The 15,499-nt window shown below is 43.8% G+C and overlaps 1 protein-coding gene across 1 annotated transcript; it reads right to left on the reverse strand.

The window, feature by feature from the left end:
* Window positions 1–646: 646 nt before the first annotated feature.
* On the reverse strand, window positions 647–15,489 carry ube2o (ubiquitin-conjugating enzyme E2O; the record flags this gene model as incomplete). The annotated part of the gene is made up of 16 exons (XM_079695835.1): window positions 647–3,422; window positions 3,784–4,573; window positions 5,296–5,353; window positions 5,745–5,948; window positions 7,691–7,827; window positions 7,985–8,165; window positions 8,262–8,623; window positions 9,739–10,063; window positions 10,146–10,235; window positions 10,717–10,845; window positions 11,365–11,477; window positions 11,830–11,984; window positions 12,309–12,464; window positions 13,784–13,949; window positions 14,474–14,531; window positions 15,343–15,489. Coding segments are annotated over 16 exons (3,099 nt in total), but the record flags the coding sequence as incomplete, so codon positions are not given.
* Window positions 15,490–15,499: the final 10 nt, after the last annotated feature.

A 15,499-nucleotide genomic window follows, 5' to 3' on the forward strand; every position in this document is an offset into this window, starting at 1 on the left:
AAAAGGTTGAATGGAGAGAAACTCCTTCTGGACGGAAGTTTGGTATTTTAGCTTTTGCAAACCATTTTCATTCACAAAAACCTATTTAACACGTAGTGTGTAGGAAAGGGGAAACCCCAAAAGCAGAATAGGGCCTCGTTCGTTCTTAAAATGATTGTTGTTTAGTGTTAACGTGTGATTTCTTAAAGTAATACCTTTTATATCACTAACTCACCCGGTTACCTTGCATTTACAAAAATAAAGTTCACTGTGTTCAAACAAGAACTGTTTGTCCCTCCAAGTTAACACTGGGTGAATCATTTATCAACAAAGATATTTTAAGTACGAAGTATTCTTATATAGAGAAAACCTACGTGCTTTCTGCAGGCGATAGCACAGCTGACATGGATCCAAATAAATATAAGCCAGAATCTTCCTACGGTTCTGCTTGCAAAGTTTAATACATCACTATACATTTGTCTTCTTAACGCAAAAAAAGTAAACCATTAAAAAATGAAATCATAAGTACAATACACGCTCAGCATTTTGTACAGGTATGCCCCAAGCATCCACGTGACTCGTTGCAACTCAGGTTTGTGTTAAATATATATACACTGTATGTATTTATATATATTTCAATATAGTCATGACATCTGTACAGAGGGAATCAGGCTACAAATAATAACTTTATTGTTCTGTTTTTAATATTTCAATAACAGGCCACTGTGGAAATGTAGACATCGTACAGTCAAGTCTTGTGTAGTCCGTTCAGAAGGCTTAAAGCAACATGTTACATGCTTTGGCTGTAAAACAAACTCCTTGCATTAATAATAATAACAATGGTTTCAATTTGAATAATATACACATACACAGAAAATTGTACATCATGTGTTTGATATCCTGCCAGATGTGTGTTGCTTAGAGGTCTAGCGAGATAGCTTCACATTTTCTGCAACTTATGACACATGAAGGAGCAATGTCAGCCGTGCTCCAAACTCTTTCTGAAAACACAAGGGGGCATTTTACAAACAGCAGCAGATGGGGAGGGGGGCAGGATGGCAAGTAAGCAAACAAGGCTACATGCCACAGCTTGTAGCAACACCTCCTGGAGCATTAAAGGCAACAAAATACAAATAATAATAAAATAATGTATTCAATTCCAAGGAAGAGGACTAATGTCAGAGGCCTGGTCGCCACATCAGATAGAGGAATGCCAGTTTTAAGAGTCAGGGTGTATACACAAACAAAGTCAAAGCAAACTGCGCTCATTCATGACCTTTATTTCACTTGGCTCATGGTTTTAATCCTCTCCCATCACTCAGAGCTTCACAACGTGCTCTCATTCAGAAACACTCTTCAAGTTCAAGTAAAAACACAGCCAGCGCTCTCCTGTGTACAGATCACAGCAAGCACACGGGGTTTGTCTGAGCTGTATTAGCATATGTTTATCAATGAGCATCATAATATATTGACAGAAAAAAAAAGAGCATTACGTTAGATGTGGGATGCAGCTATTTAAAAAAAAAAAAAGTAAACAAAGACTGCTCTGATCATTCCCAGGAAGCACGGTCGGACCCAAAGGTGAGTTTCACTTTCTTTCACAGTTTCAGCGCAATCGGTGGCAAAGCAAGAATTTCATGCAACTTGGTCAATAAAACCATGATTTAGTTTATCCAATGAACAGATAGAGAAATACAAGATCTCGTCTGTGTGCTGTTATTTGTGTCATTTTCTCTCACCATTCACCTTCATGGGATAAGACGCTCAAGCCAGGGTGAACACGGAATGATAGGGAAAAAATAAATAAAGCAAAACAGGATAATATAATCAAAGCTTCAGCATCATACTTAATGTAGTTTGTAATCTGATGTTATTTAACTCTGCACGTGCAATTTGGAGAGGAACAATCAGGATACAGCTATGACCGCAGTGCTCTCGCTGCACTATCAGGAAGGAAAACACTGGAGCGGGGTCTGAGTGGTTGTTGGAGTGTGTCTCGGCCTGTGTGTGTGTGTGTGTGTGTGTGTGTGTGTGTGTGTGTGTGTGTGTGTGTGTGTGTGTGTGTGTGTGTGTGTGTGTGTGTGTGTGTGTGTGTTAATGTTTAAAGCGTGACTCTGTACAATGATCTGAAATTATTAACAACAATTCAAGTAAGGCAACATGTTGAAATGAGATGAACGGAATGGATCCTGTATGTTTGACTTCTATTTCATTTTGAAATGGTGGCGTTTGCATGTGATGTGGGTTCACAGAAGAGTGGAGCATTGTGGGTAAAGCTGGGCTCTGAAACTGTAACACTGAAAGCGTCTGTGTGTAAAATGAATTAAAAAGCCTCAAAAGCACAGGTTGCGTTTTGGTGAGGGAACACGTTTTGCTAAATCCTACGGAAAGTGAAAGGAGCTTTTGAATGCAGTGTTAAGCTTCGAGCACACACACCTCCACGCAGAGCTGACTGTTGTCCCGGGCCTGGCTGGCTCCCCCACACACACACACACACACACACACACACACACACACACACACACACACACACACACACACACACACACACACACACACACACACACACACACACACACACACACACACACACACACACACACACACACACACAGCCTGACCCCGGAGGTGATCCGTATGTAAACTTTGTCACTCGGTGTTTGTGGCGTGGTTCAGTGCGGGTGCTTGGCGTAGGAAAATACCAGCGAGTTCACTAAAGTGGAAGAAGTGGTGAAGCTGTTGTGGTTGGCAGTTTTACTGACATTCAGTATGCTCTACTTGAATAGTGTGTGTGTGTGTGTGTGTGTGTGTGTGTGTGTGTGTGTGTGTGTGTGTGTGTGTGTGTGTGTGTGTGTGTGTGTGTGTGTGTGTGTGTGTGTGTGTGTGTGTGTGTGTGTGTGTGTGTGTGTTTTTGGACAGAGAGCATTTGGCAGAAAGCGTACAACCAGTGATTTCTATTTAAAAAGAGTCCAGTGTGTTTACACGGCGTCTCCTCTCCCAGACCAGGCTGTCCGTTGGGTGTTGTAGTGCAGGACGGTGCAGAGAGGACATCAGTAGTGCTACAGAAAGAGCCCAGGAGACGCTGGGTCTTCAGTTTTTCAGCCATCTTTGATCTCTTCCAAAATGCAGCTTAACAAGTCTGCTTAACATTTTTCAGGCTGATAGAGAGTGGTTAACAAATCCCCACACATTTGGCGGATGCTGCTGGGGGCTGGGTGGAAGAGAGTCCATGGCACTGATTCTCCATCTCACTCACTTCTTTATGCGTCCAAATCAGCTCCACTAAAGTCCTGCTGAGGCCAAAAGAGAAACTTTGACCTCTGGTAGAAGCTTGTAGTTCACCTGCGTCCAGATGAGGGTTCCTGTGACGGGCAGCTCCAACAGGTTTGTGCCACTGGGTGAGGCCCGCTGCTCTTTATCCATCACACTCATCTGAAGAGTCACTGAAGGAGAACAAAGACATTATCAAGTCGGGTCAGAACCTGAACCGGTGCACTCTCCTCCCCATCAGGAGCTGCTCTCCTGCAGTCATGACCCAGAGGGATTATGGGGGAAACAGGGCAGAACATTGTGGAGTTTGGGGAAGCAGGAGCAGGACAGACGAGGAAAAACGAGGACGTGGGCAGTGCTTGGGGCACAGCTCTGGACGGGGGGACAGGAGATTGAAAACAGTCGCCCCCCCCCCCTGCAGACAAACACGGATCCTCCTCTACGGCTGGAGGCGGATGAGAAGGTAGAAGAGAAGGAGGAAAAGAGCAGGGAACAGTGCAGAGGTTTGTCGGGGGACGGCGAGGAGGCACTTACTTGTCCTCAGTGTGCTGGGGGACGGCGGCGGCGACCAGCGCTGCGCGGTACTGCAGCAGCACCCCCCGCACGCTCTTCACAAAGCCCTTGGAGAGCGGGAAGAGCGGGAAGCCGAGGTCCGGGTACCCGCCGCCCTCCGGGAGGAAACTCCTGTAGCTCTTTCTTCGTTTCTTTGGTCGCACCACCGGCTGGCTTCCCACGGAGCCCGTCCCTCCTGCGCCGGCCGGGGCGGGCTCTGACGCAGGGCCGCGGACCACCGAGCCCGTCCTGGTCTCCACGCCGGCAGAGGAGACCCCCTGCTGGCTGTCGCAGTCTGAGTTCTGGCTCAGCTCCTGCTGAGAGGCGGCTGTGGTGGAGGGGCTCAGCCCTGAGTCCTCCAGCTCCTCCTCTATAATACTGGTCACTCCTTTTCCTGCGACCCCCTCCTCCCCAGGCTTACTGGGACTGCTGTGGGCCACCGCTACGGGCCCCTGCTCGTCCAGAGGCTCCACTGATGAGGGTCGGTGGGCTCTGGAGGCCATGTGCGCCGCCTGCCCCCGCTCGGCGCCTTCGTGCAGCTCCAGCCACGCCTCCAGCCGGTAGACGAGCCGCCAGCCGTTGGAGGCGAAGTGCTCCTGGATCTCCTGCTTGAAGACCTCCACCGGGTGCTGCAGCAGCTGCGTCATCGTCTGCACCATCTTGATCAGGGCCATCTCGTTGTAGCAGCGGCTGTTCTCGTATCCTTCCTGAAGGCCTCGGTCGCTGTCGAAGCCTGCCTCGTTATAGTACGGCTCGTTGACCAGGATAAGGCCTGAAAAATACAAGAGACGGCAAACAGCACAAGGAGGTTCAGAGGAGATTTCACTGTGTGGTGAAGGACCTTTTCACTTAAGAAATACACATTTCAGCTGGTCGTAGTTAAAAAGAGAAGTACCCCTAAAGTAATCCATAATGCCATAAATCACTTATTTGATACCCTAATTCAATACCCATCATGTGAAAGAAAGCATTTGGTTGCACAAAATACCGCGAGCAAACCTTACCTATCCAAAAGAAATTCAGACAAAAACATTTTTAATTCGTAAAATATTTATATATATTGCACTTCAGCACAGTGCATTAGCTGCTGGGGAACTAGACCTATCATGTGTCACATTAGATTGTCATGGAAGTACGCTAGTGATGATTGGCTGTAAGCAAAACCACACTAAAGTGCCCATCTGGGTACAAAAAGGATCAAACGAGGACGACAAGAGAAGTTTAAACTCTTATTGTTACTGGGTTGGTTAATAAAGTTATTCAGTATCAACACCCAGTCCTGTTGAATCCTAGATACAGATTTGGTTTGACGAAAAGTAGGGGGGTGTGTGTGTGTGTGTGTGTGTGTGTGTGTGTGTGTGTGTGTGTGTGTGTGTGTGTGTGTGTGTGTGTGTGTGTGTGTGTGTGTGTGTGTGTGTGTGTGTGTGTGTGTGTGTGTGTGTGTGTGTGTGTGTGTGTGTGTGTGTGTGTGTGTGTGTGTGTGTGTGTTCTTACCTTGTATAGAGATGAGGACTTGCAGCAGACTGGACTTGCTGGTCCATCTCTCAGTGCCCTGTGGATCATCACAAACATTGATAATCATTAATCCCATTAACAATTTCTATTCAAATGTAATATATCACTTAATGTTGATTTTAGTGAAATAATGATTGATATTTTTCATCATTTAAAAGCCTTCAAATATGTTTTTTTGTCTAACTTATCAATTTATTGCCCAATCATTTAACAACAATCTGCGCTACATTTAGTAACTATAACTGCAGTTTTGACACAAAGCTTTCCAAATGCAGCTATGCATTTCTAATCAAGTCTGGTTAGAAAGAGACTTAGTGCGTTGCTTTATTTATGGTACACACAGACCTGTAAACCTGCAGGTTGTCTCTCTTTAAGTGATAAGAAGAACTGATAGATGTTTATACGTGACCCAGCAGAGCAGCACTCACCTTTCCGATCCAGGTTCCCAGCAGGCTGACGCACACCTTGCCGTTGTCGTAGAGGTTGGGGTTGAGGCGGCCGCTGCACTGCGAGAGGTAGCGGAACAGAGGCGGCACCGAGGGGTAGATGTTGGGCAGCTGGATGTCAAACACGAACAGACCGTCCTCATAGGGCGTCCGAGTCGGACCTTTGATCAGAGCCGAGAACAGGTCCTGTGTGGAAGAAGGGAAAGAACATATCAAGATTTATGATGCATGCAGGCAGTATCTCTGAGCGAGAATATGATGAAGAGCAAAGGAGACAGCTTCTACCTCGAGGTTAATCATGTTTTAAAGGTCCCATGTCATGGCCATTTCCACTGATCATAATTCCATTGTTGAGGTCTACTAGAATAGATTTATATTGTGCAATTTTCCAAAATCACTTTGGTTTCTCATACAGCATCTCTGTAAACTACATGTATTCACTGAATTTCACTCTCTGCCTTTAACGGCTTGTTGTAGCTCCAGTAGCTCCAGCCCCCACCCTCCCTGTGAGCACAGTGTGCTCTGATTGGTCGGGACGTTGTGAATCGCGCTGAGCTCCGTGGAGGTGTGGTTTCCTTGTTTAGCGATACACAGCGAAACACAGCCAAACTCACCCTGAGCACACACAAAGTCACAGCCGAAGTAAAAACAATAAGTGTGGCTTGATATTGAGTAAGAAAAAGGTTGATAAACGCTGTGAGAATGGGTCTGCAGAGAGAATCCCAACTGTCTGTTATCAGCCTGCAGCCGGGGAGGAGAGATCAGCAGAGCTGCATGCACTGAGTGTGTGTGTGTGTGTGTGTGTGTGTGTGTGTGTGTGTGTGTGTGTGTGTGTGTGTGTGTGTGTGTGTGTGTGTGTGTGTGTGTGTGTGTGTGTGTGTGTGTGTGTGTGTGTGTGTGTGTGTGTGTGTGTGTGTGTGTGTGTGTGTGTGTGTGTGTGTGTGTGTGTGTGTGTGTGTGTGTGTGTGTGAGGAAGTCCGTGGATTGGTCAATTTGGACCAATCAGCGGGGGCTTAACGTAACGGCTCCGCGGACGTAACGTAACGGCTCGACGGATTGGTCCATTTGGTTCCGGGTACCGCGTGACGTTAAGCCGTACCCGGAAGAAACATTGGACAATGACGTATCAGTGACAAATCTCTAACGAGGCGTTTGGGAAGTTATTTTCTGTGTTAGAGTTTTACTTGCTACTAGGGATGCCAGAAACTGACCATGATCAAAATCGAAAATCGGACAGCCCTGGCGAATAATAATCGATTATTCGACGCCCACGCGGAGACTGTAACGAATATTCGAATAATCACTGGCATCCCTACTCGCTACAGGGTGTACTTTGAGGGTTTTTGACTCTGCAGACCGTTTAACTGCATAAACACCTTCATAACACACAAGGGGACGGGTAATAACTAGAAAAGCATGACATGTGACCTTTAAATTAAATCAATACTCTTTTATACATAAACCCCTTCTGCTGTGCAAACACAGAGGGTCCTACTACGTTTCTTTGGTCCTACATTCTGGTGTTGTTGTTTTTAAGTCCTCTCAAAAGTTGCATAACTTATAATATATGATTTGACTAATGTTGTGGAATAATCTTCAGGATTCATTTCTAAGCGTGTGGTCACAGCTGTATCTGTAGAGAATTCTGCATCAGAAATGTTAGTTTGTGAACACAAGTATGCATTTTGGCTCTGCTTTTAAACTCAAAGCAGTTTGTAAATGTGAGTATCTGCATCGTCGTAGATTTTAAATATTCAATGCAGAGATTGTTCTCAAAGCATGATATACACTCACAGGCTATGAAAGTATTTCTGGACATCATTTTACAAGCTTAACATCTTTTTGTAACATCGTTTGTAATATTTGCAACTATAAAGTCAATAGTGGCCAGACAAATGTAGTAACTGTTACTGCTGCTTTGAACCCACCATGCGATCTTCAAATGTTTTGACCATGATGCCGTCCGGCAGGGACGTTGCGAGCAGAGCCATTTCCTTCCTCACTGTGCTGAAGAACTTCTTTGCCTCCGCTGGCTGAAACTCCATTTTATAAAACGATTGTGTGTCTGATAAGATGAACAGAGAGAGATGAGACATACAAAGATTAAATATAAACACAGAAAGAAATAGAAACTAAGGAATACAACTTTTGTGTTCAGGGAAGCTAAAGGATGTGTGTGTGTGTTGGCCTCAGTTTGACAAAACCCTCTCTACATGTCTCACCTGGGGCCCACTCCAGCACAGAGAACACCTCCCCCCTGGCGCTGGTGAAGGTGACGCCGGGCTTCCCTCCGCTCTGCTGGCACAGTACCGGGGTGTCACTGAGAAATTCACTGGGCCACTCCCCTCCTCCCACCGGGGTCTGAGGGTCCTGCTGAGGCTTCTCCTCTCCCGCTCGCTCTACCTGAACAGACACACATCGGCACGTGAGACACACCAACGATGCACTTCCACATCCATATGGACTGCACTGGCAGTGTTGTAGATGTATTGAGCTAACCTCTGTCGCTGCTCCAGCGCCCCCTGCCTCCACCACAGCCTCCATCTTCTCCTCCTCCACGATGGCGACGTTGTCCAGCGTCTTCCTCAGGTTCTCCTGCAGCTTCTTGATGTCGTCCAGGAAACGTTTCTCCTTGGTCGGCTTCTCTGGTACGGTGGGCGTCACTGAGCTTGCTACGCTGGTGGTGGAGGCGGGTTCAGCGGAGGTCGGGGAGGTGGGAGACCCTCCGGTCCAGAGCTGCTCCACAGTCATGTTCTTCAGGCTCTCCAGGATCTTCAGCGCCTCCTTCAGCTCCCTGAAGCCCCGAGAGGAACCCTCTTTACCGGGCTTCTCCGCTCCGTTCACAGCTCCTGGAGTGGTTCCTAGGCAGGGAGAAATAACACGTTTATTACATTCTGAGCATATTTAGAGTTGGGAACAAATGGTTGTAGAATGGTTATACGTCGAAGCATCACATTTAGTTTGAATCCCAATTTCGTTTCAATCCCAATTTCATTTCTGGTAATCAAGTTATTTGTTGTTTTAGATTCAAGAAAACAATGGATGTCCATGGCAAAGAGGAAGAGGCTTTATCAGGTCAGGATAGACAGGCTGGTTGGTAGGATCAACTTAATGGCTTTGATTTGGGGGGGGTTTTACGATAATAAAAAAAAACTAAACCTAGAAACATTTAATCGTCAAATTAAGTTTCCCTCAAAACCTAATTGACATTGCAGTTTGCGTTGCATGGGAACCGTATTTTTAGACAACCAGATGGGTTTGCCTACTGTAGGTTGATGATTAGTTTTTATTTATTTTATTCATTTATTTAACAGGGACATTAATTAACATTTCTGTAAATGTGCCAGAGTTAGCCAAGAGGCTATTTTTCATCTGTAGTCCCAGAACAGATTTTAAAAGTCAACCTAAAACACATTTCATTTTAAACAAGTACATACAATACATTTAAAACATGGAACACACATTACTGGAATACTTAAATATATCATTGTGTTCTGACATGGAATCTGCAATGTCTAGGTGTTCATTTCCTTAGATTTTGAAATGTAGCAATATCCATTTATCATTTTACTGTAAAAATGTATTCTTTGTGGTTTGCAATTAAATGCTAATCAATCGTTTTGTATAAAAAAGAAATCCTATGTGTGCCTAAAGATATACATTTCACTTTTTTTAGAGTGGCCATCAGCCGAATGCCGACACAAGATTCAGGATAATTAATGGTTTGCACTCTGGAGTCAACAGTATTCCCTTAAAGGCCCCATGTCATGGCCATTTCTACTGATCATAACTCCATTGTTGAGGTCTAGAATAGATGTATATTGTGCAATGTTCCAAACTCACATTGGTTTCTCATAAAGCATCTCTGTAAAGTATGTGTATTCACTCTGTGTCCTAAACGGCTTGTTGGAGCTCCCGACATAGGACCTTTAACACGAACAATATTATAAATATTTTTTTTAAATAGTCCGCCCACCTCCAGCAGAAGCAGGGCTCGCAGCAGCTACAGACGCCTCCCCCTCCTCTCCAGTGGCCCCTTTAGAGGGGCTGGTGACCCCAGCTTTGCCTCCCTCTAGAGGGGGGATGATGAACATTGAGGATCCGGTGGTGGTGGGGGTGGGGGTTACTGTGTCGGTGGCGTCTGTGTTGTGGATGTGGCTGTCGTCCTCCGTGGTGAGGCCGTTGTCCGTCTCCCAGCTGTCGCTCTCGTCCTCCCACTCCTCAGTGGACAGCACGCTGCTCGTCTCCTCCACCGAGTCGTAATCCGTCTCCTCGATCTCAGACTCCACGTTGTAGAGGTGCTGAGTGTGTGATTGTTAGGAGACATTTGTTAGCAACATTTCTAGAATAAAAGATTATATTTGACTAAAGATAAACATTAACCTGTGGCAGGACGATGGTCATGGAGTTATCCGCCCACACCACCTCCACCTTGCTGCTCACATCCACCCGGGACACCTGGCCCACCGACGTCTGAGAGGAGGGTTATAAAGAGAAACGAGCATTATCAGCTAAACCAAACACGTTATACACATGATTGCTTTTATCTTTCATAGACACTCTGGATATTATGCCTAACAGATCAGATGACTGAGTCCTTTTTATTCTTATTGTAAGAATACTTTTGCTTACAGTTTTCTCTTATTATTATTTGTTTCGATTTTTTTTTTTTTGTATGCCTAATTGTGTTTCTTACCTGAGGTCGAGGCGGGATGGGGATGTTTAAAATAGAAAACTGAAAGTGAGCATTATGTTTCTGTCCCTTTCTTATTCTGTAATTGTATATTTTGTACTTTTAATGCTCAATAAAATATATATATATATATATATAAAAAAAGTTAGATTGCAGTGTTTATAACTCCATAATAATAATAATATTAATAATACTACTACAATGGAAATGTTTGATTCCTTTTGACGTAACATATGGTTACATGTCCAGCCCTTTTCTCACCTCATTCTCACAGTCGTTGTTTCCGTTCTCCGAGTTCCATATTCTGATGACGATGTCTGTGGTGCGGAAATGGAAATCTGGATGATCGGTGATGTCGTACACACTGACATCCTCCTCCATACCAAAAACCTGGAAGAAAAACAAAAATGTTCTGCATTATTTGATTTATACGACAGCATCAAGTTGAATTGACACGTACAGCAACACAAGAAGATCTAATGACGGTACACAAAGGAGTGTAGTGAGGTTGATGTCGTTAAAACATACAGCTTTTCATACCTGCGTAAAAACACCTCACCCCTAAATGATCATTTGATCATTTGTTTATCAAGGCCTTCGCTGCGTTTGTTTCAGCCTGGATTCTTTGTTAAATCCCAAAATGGAGAACACTCTTGCTGAATTGAAAATAAATGAGGGTCGCATTTCACAACAGCAAAGCAATGTGGTAGAGTTTGTTAACTGATGTTTTTATAATATTTTGCTACTTTTAGAACTAAATATAGTTGTAACTATATCAATTCATTGGGATTGTTCTTCCAGGGTGATTCATTGATGTATAATCGGTCATTTTTAGTCATTCTTAAAAGGCCCCCTTTCCTCCCTCTATAAAACTGTCAATCTCTCTGTTGTCTTGTTTCCCTGACTGACCTCCACGTCGTCGCTGCTGGAGTTGAGTTTGATCCACTTGACGACACATGTTCTGCCTTTGTGATCACCGGATTGGATCACACCGTACACCCCCGGGTCCTGGAGGGCTTGGGCTGAGAGAGCACACACACACACACACACACATATCAATTAGAGATACAACAAAAGGCCTTAAAAAAAAGGTAAAGATTTACAACAGACATTTTTTTATGAAAGGAAATGACCACTTCAGATAACAGCCTTATCATAAACTATATATATATATTTTAGTCCATTTCAAACACACATTGTCTTGGCATATTTGAAATGACCTAGATGCTTTAGGTACTAGGTGACCTATATAATAAATCTCATGGCGGTCCAAAGGGACAGAATTCTGACACACAGTGTGTCTTCCCTGGTCTGAATGAGGAAAATAGAACAAAGTAAAACAACCAAATTCTCCATTGAGCTGATTTTCCTTACGTCTTTTGTCGACTACGAAGTCCCCGGGACAAAACTCGTGGCTGTCGAGGTGCTGGATGGGGATGAGCTCGTTTGATCTGATCCTTTTCTCCAATCGCCCGTCCTTCCACATCACATCAGACGTGGTCTTGGTTGATACAACTTCCACTGCAACCCTGTTCACACACACACAAAGGGAACAGTGTTATATAATATTAGAAGTCTACTTGTTTTGCTAATGTCATTTTTTACATTACCTACCGATCCATAAATGTTATGCTTAATAAACAAATAATAATTTAACCGAATCTCTTCCAATTGCCCGTTACATTTAAATCTTCCAAGACAAGTGGACCGGAACCAATTCTTTCTAACGGAAGCTCTGAGAGGTAGAGGGTTTGAATGGATGAAACCATTAGTAAATTAATTTAGAAAGGCATCAAAGATACAGCGGAGAAGGAAAAAAGACACAAATGCTGTCTGTACGGCTGCTAACCCACCGGTCACCAGGCTTGAACTCGCGGGAGAACTTGGTCCTCTTCTTCTTGTGCTTCCTCTTCAGGTTCCGGATGGAGAGAGGGACGCTCTTCTTGCGGTTTGCTCCCAGACCGCCGCTCTGAGAGGAGGCTGTGGAGCTGGCCGATGACGTTAGAGAGCTGCAACCAGGATTACAGTCACAGGTTCATGTATCATTTCATTACACCAACAGCACACACACAGAAAGGATAGTTTGAGTTTAAGATGGTCCTCTTAAGTCAGACAAAGACCCTTCAAAGTCCAAACCGATAGATATTCAGTCTAAAATCATGGAGTAACCTCTGAACACCTGCAAACATTTAGCAGAGAGAAGCTTGAACCAGAGAATTCTAGGTCGTTTTACTGAAAAACTTCAAACATTAAGCAATAATCTAAATTGTGATGCAAATTATTTTCTTTTAATCAACTATAAGCCCCGTTGTTTAAGCTATACTGTTCTGTACACAGAGGAAAATAGGCTGATTCTACATTAGTCAAAAAACGGAACTGTAGACATACACTGAACAAAAATATAAACGCAACACTTTTGTTTTTGCTACCATTTTTCATGAGATGAACTCAAAGATCTAAAACATGTTCTATATACACAAAATAACCATTTCTCTGAAATATTGTTCACAAATCTGAAAAGATCTGTGATAGTGAGCACTTCTCCTTTGGCGAGATAATCCATCCCACGTCACAGGTGTGGCATATCAAGATGCTGATTAGACAGCATGATTATTGCACAGGTGTGCCTTAGTCTGGCCACAATAAAAGCCCACTCTGAAACGTGCAGTTTTGCTTTATTGGGGGGGTCTGGGGGGGTCCGAAAACCCTAGGGTCAAACCCTAACCCTAACCCCAACATGTCGCCCATCTCCTTCGCATAGAGTTGATCAGGTTGTTGATTGTGGCCTGTGGAATGTTGGTCCACTCCTCTTCAATGGCAGTGCGAAGTTGATGGATATTGGCAGGAACTGGAACACGCTGTCGTATACGCCGATCCAGAGCATCCCAAACATGCTCAATGGGTGACATGTTAGGGTTAGGGTTAAAACTGACTGGTTTTCAGACCCCCCCCAGACCCCCCCAATAAAGCAAAACTGCATGTTTCAGAGTGGCCTTTTATTGTGGCCAGCCTAAGGCACACCTGTGCAATAATCATGCTGTCTAATCAGCATCTTGATATGCCACACCTGTGAGGTGGGATGGATTATCTCGGCAAAGGAGAAGTGCTCACTATCACAGATATTTTCAGATTTGTGAACAATATTTCAGAGAAATGGTTATTTTGTGTATTTAGAAAATGTTTTAGATCTTTGAGTTCATCTCATGAAAAATGGCAGCAAAAACAAAAGTTTTGCATTGATATTTTTGTTCAGTGTAATTACTGAGAAATAATTGTAATAATCTAACACCCAATACATGTATAATATAAAATGTATATATGAACAGACCAGGTATCGTCAGTGTCCTCTGCAGCCTCGTCATCAGCGTCTTGCTCGCCGTGTTCAGCCGAGCTGTCGTTGGGGTTCTGGGAGTCCGCAGGGTTCTGACCCGGGACCACGTGGCCGTTGTTGTTGTTGGGATTAGACGGGTCGGCCTGCTCCGATTTCTGCTCCCCTGGTAAGAGGTATAACAGGAGTATACATGAACACTGGTATAAACTTAAAAAACTATATTATATATTTTTAAATATGGTTTTACACAGAGAGAGGCAGGGTGCAGTATGTTTCTGACCTGAAGCATAGTGGACCATGTCTCTCTCTCTCTCTGTAAAGCCATATCAAAAATAGAAGTAGGTTTTTCACTTATGTCCTTTGATTTGTCAGAGGCTGATGAAAAAATCTAATATGATTTTCACCACAGATCCATTTGTGGAAGGATTGTGTTATGTCTCAAACTTTAAATGACTGCTTTGCTTTACATGGAGTCACTTCTCACTTGCTTTTGGGAAGATGTTATTGGTTATTTGTGTTGTAGTGTTGCAGTTGAGTTCTTATTAGCACATCACTGAGTGTTCTTGGCTGAGGGAAATTCTCCAACATTTGAGTCGCGCTGAGCTACTAATAGAGACCATCCTGACAACATTAGAGAGCAGAAGTGTGTGTGATTCTGTGTTTTCTCTGCTGAGTAATGTTTGGCACCTTGTGCGTCAGCGTTCTCCGTCTTTTTCCCCAAATCTTTCTTGAACATCCTTTTCAACTGCAAGCGGCACACCATCACACGACACACAAACACACAGAGGGAAAGTTTGAAGATTATAAAAAATAAACTTGCACTTATACTGTGAAACAATACTGAAGTTCTCTGCACCAAATACCACAGAGGATTAAACATTCAAGGACAACTTTCTCAAAATACAACAGCACCGAGATCCCCCTCTGCTCATTCACTTCTTGTGTAAAACAGCTGGTTTATTTGTTAATAAGCTACCGAGGAGATAACAGCCGCATCAACCTACACTCTGACAACAAGTAACAAGCACTTCAGATACTGTAATAGAACAATCTATACTACATGACATATACATGTATCTATACTATGACATGGATAACTGAGTACATGTACAGTACTTAAGGATACGTTTTAGATACTTGTATTTTCATTTTATGCTACTTAATACTTCTCTGGAATTTGGACCTTTGCACTTCTGACTTATAATACATTATTATACACGGAAACCATTATGATTTAGCTCATTCGAAACAATGTTAAACTTGATTTACTCCTTGGTTGAATTTGAAAGCTCCTTGGCAGTGTCTGAGTTACAAATAAGCCGCACCTTTACCATCAACATCAAACTAATGTAGGTTTTTTCCAATAATAATTATAATTTAAAATAATGTTTTGTAACTTTGAGTATATTTGAATGCCAATACCTTTGTTCATGTACTTAAGCACCATTCTGAATGTCGTACTTTTACCTGAGTATTTATACTTACCAAGTAAAATACCTTAACACTTCTTGCACAACAAGAGATACATGAACACATGTATCACATTTTATTGTCACCTTTCTGGCCACGGGGTCTTCAGGCAGGACAGGGGCACCCTCGGGTCCTTCACAGGTGATGCGGGTGGCGTCCCCCTTGGCGGGGAACACATACAGGGCCCGTTCTCCCAGCTGCCTCTGGGTGTGGTCGTAGTATCCTAGACGACGCACCCTTCAC

Source organism: Notothenia rossii (assembly GCF_949606895.1).
Source record: "Notothenia rossii genome assembly, contig: scaffold_608, whole genome shotgun sequence".
Classification (NCBI taxonomy): domain Eukaryota; kingdom Metazoa; phylum Chordata; class Actinopteri; order Perciformes; family Nototheniidae; genus Notothenia; species Notothenia rossii.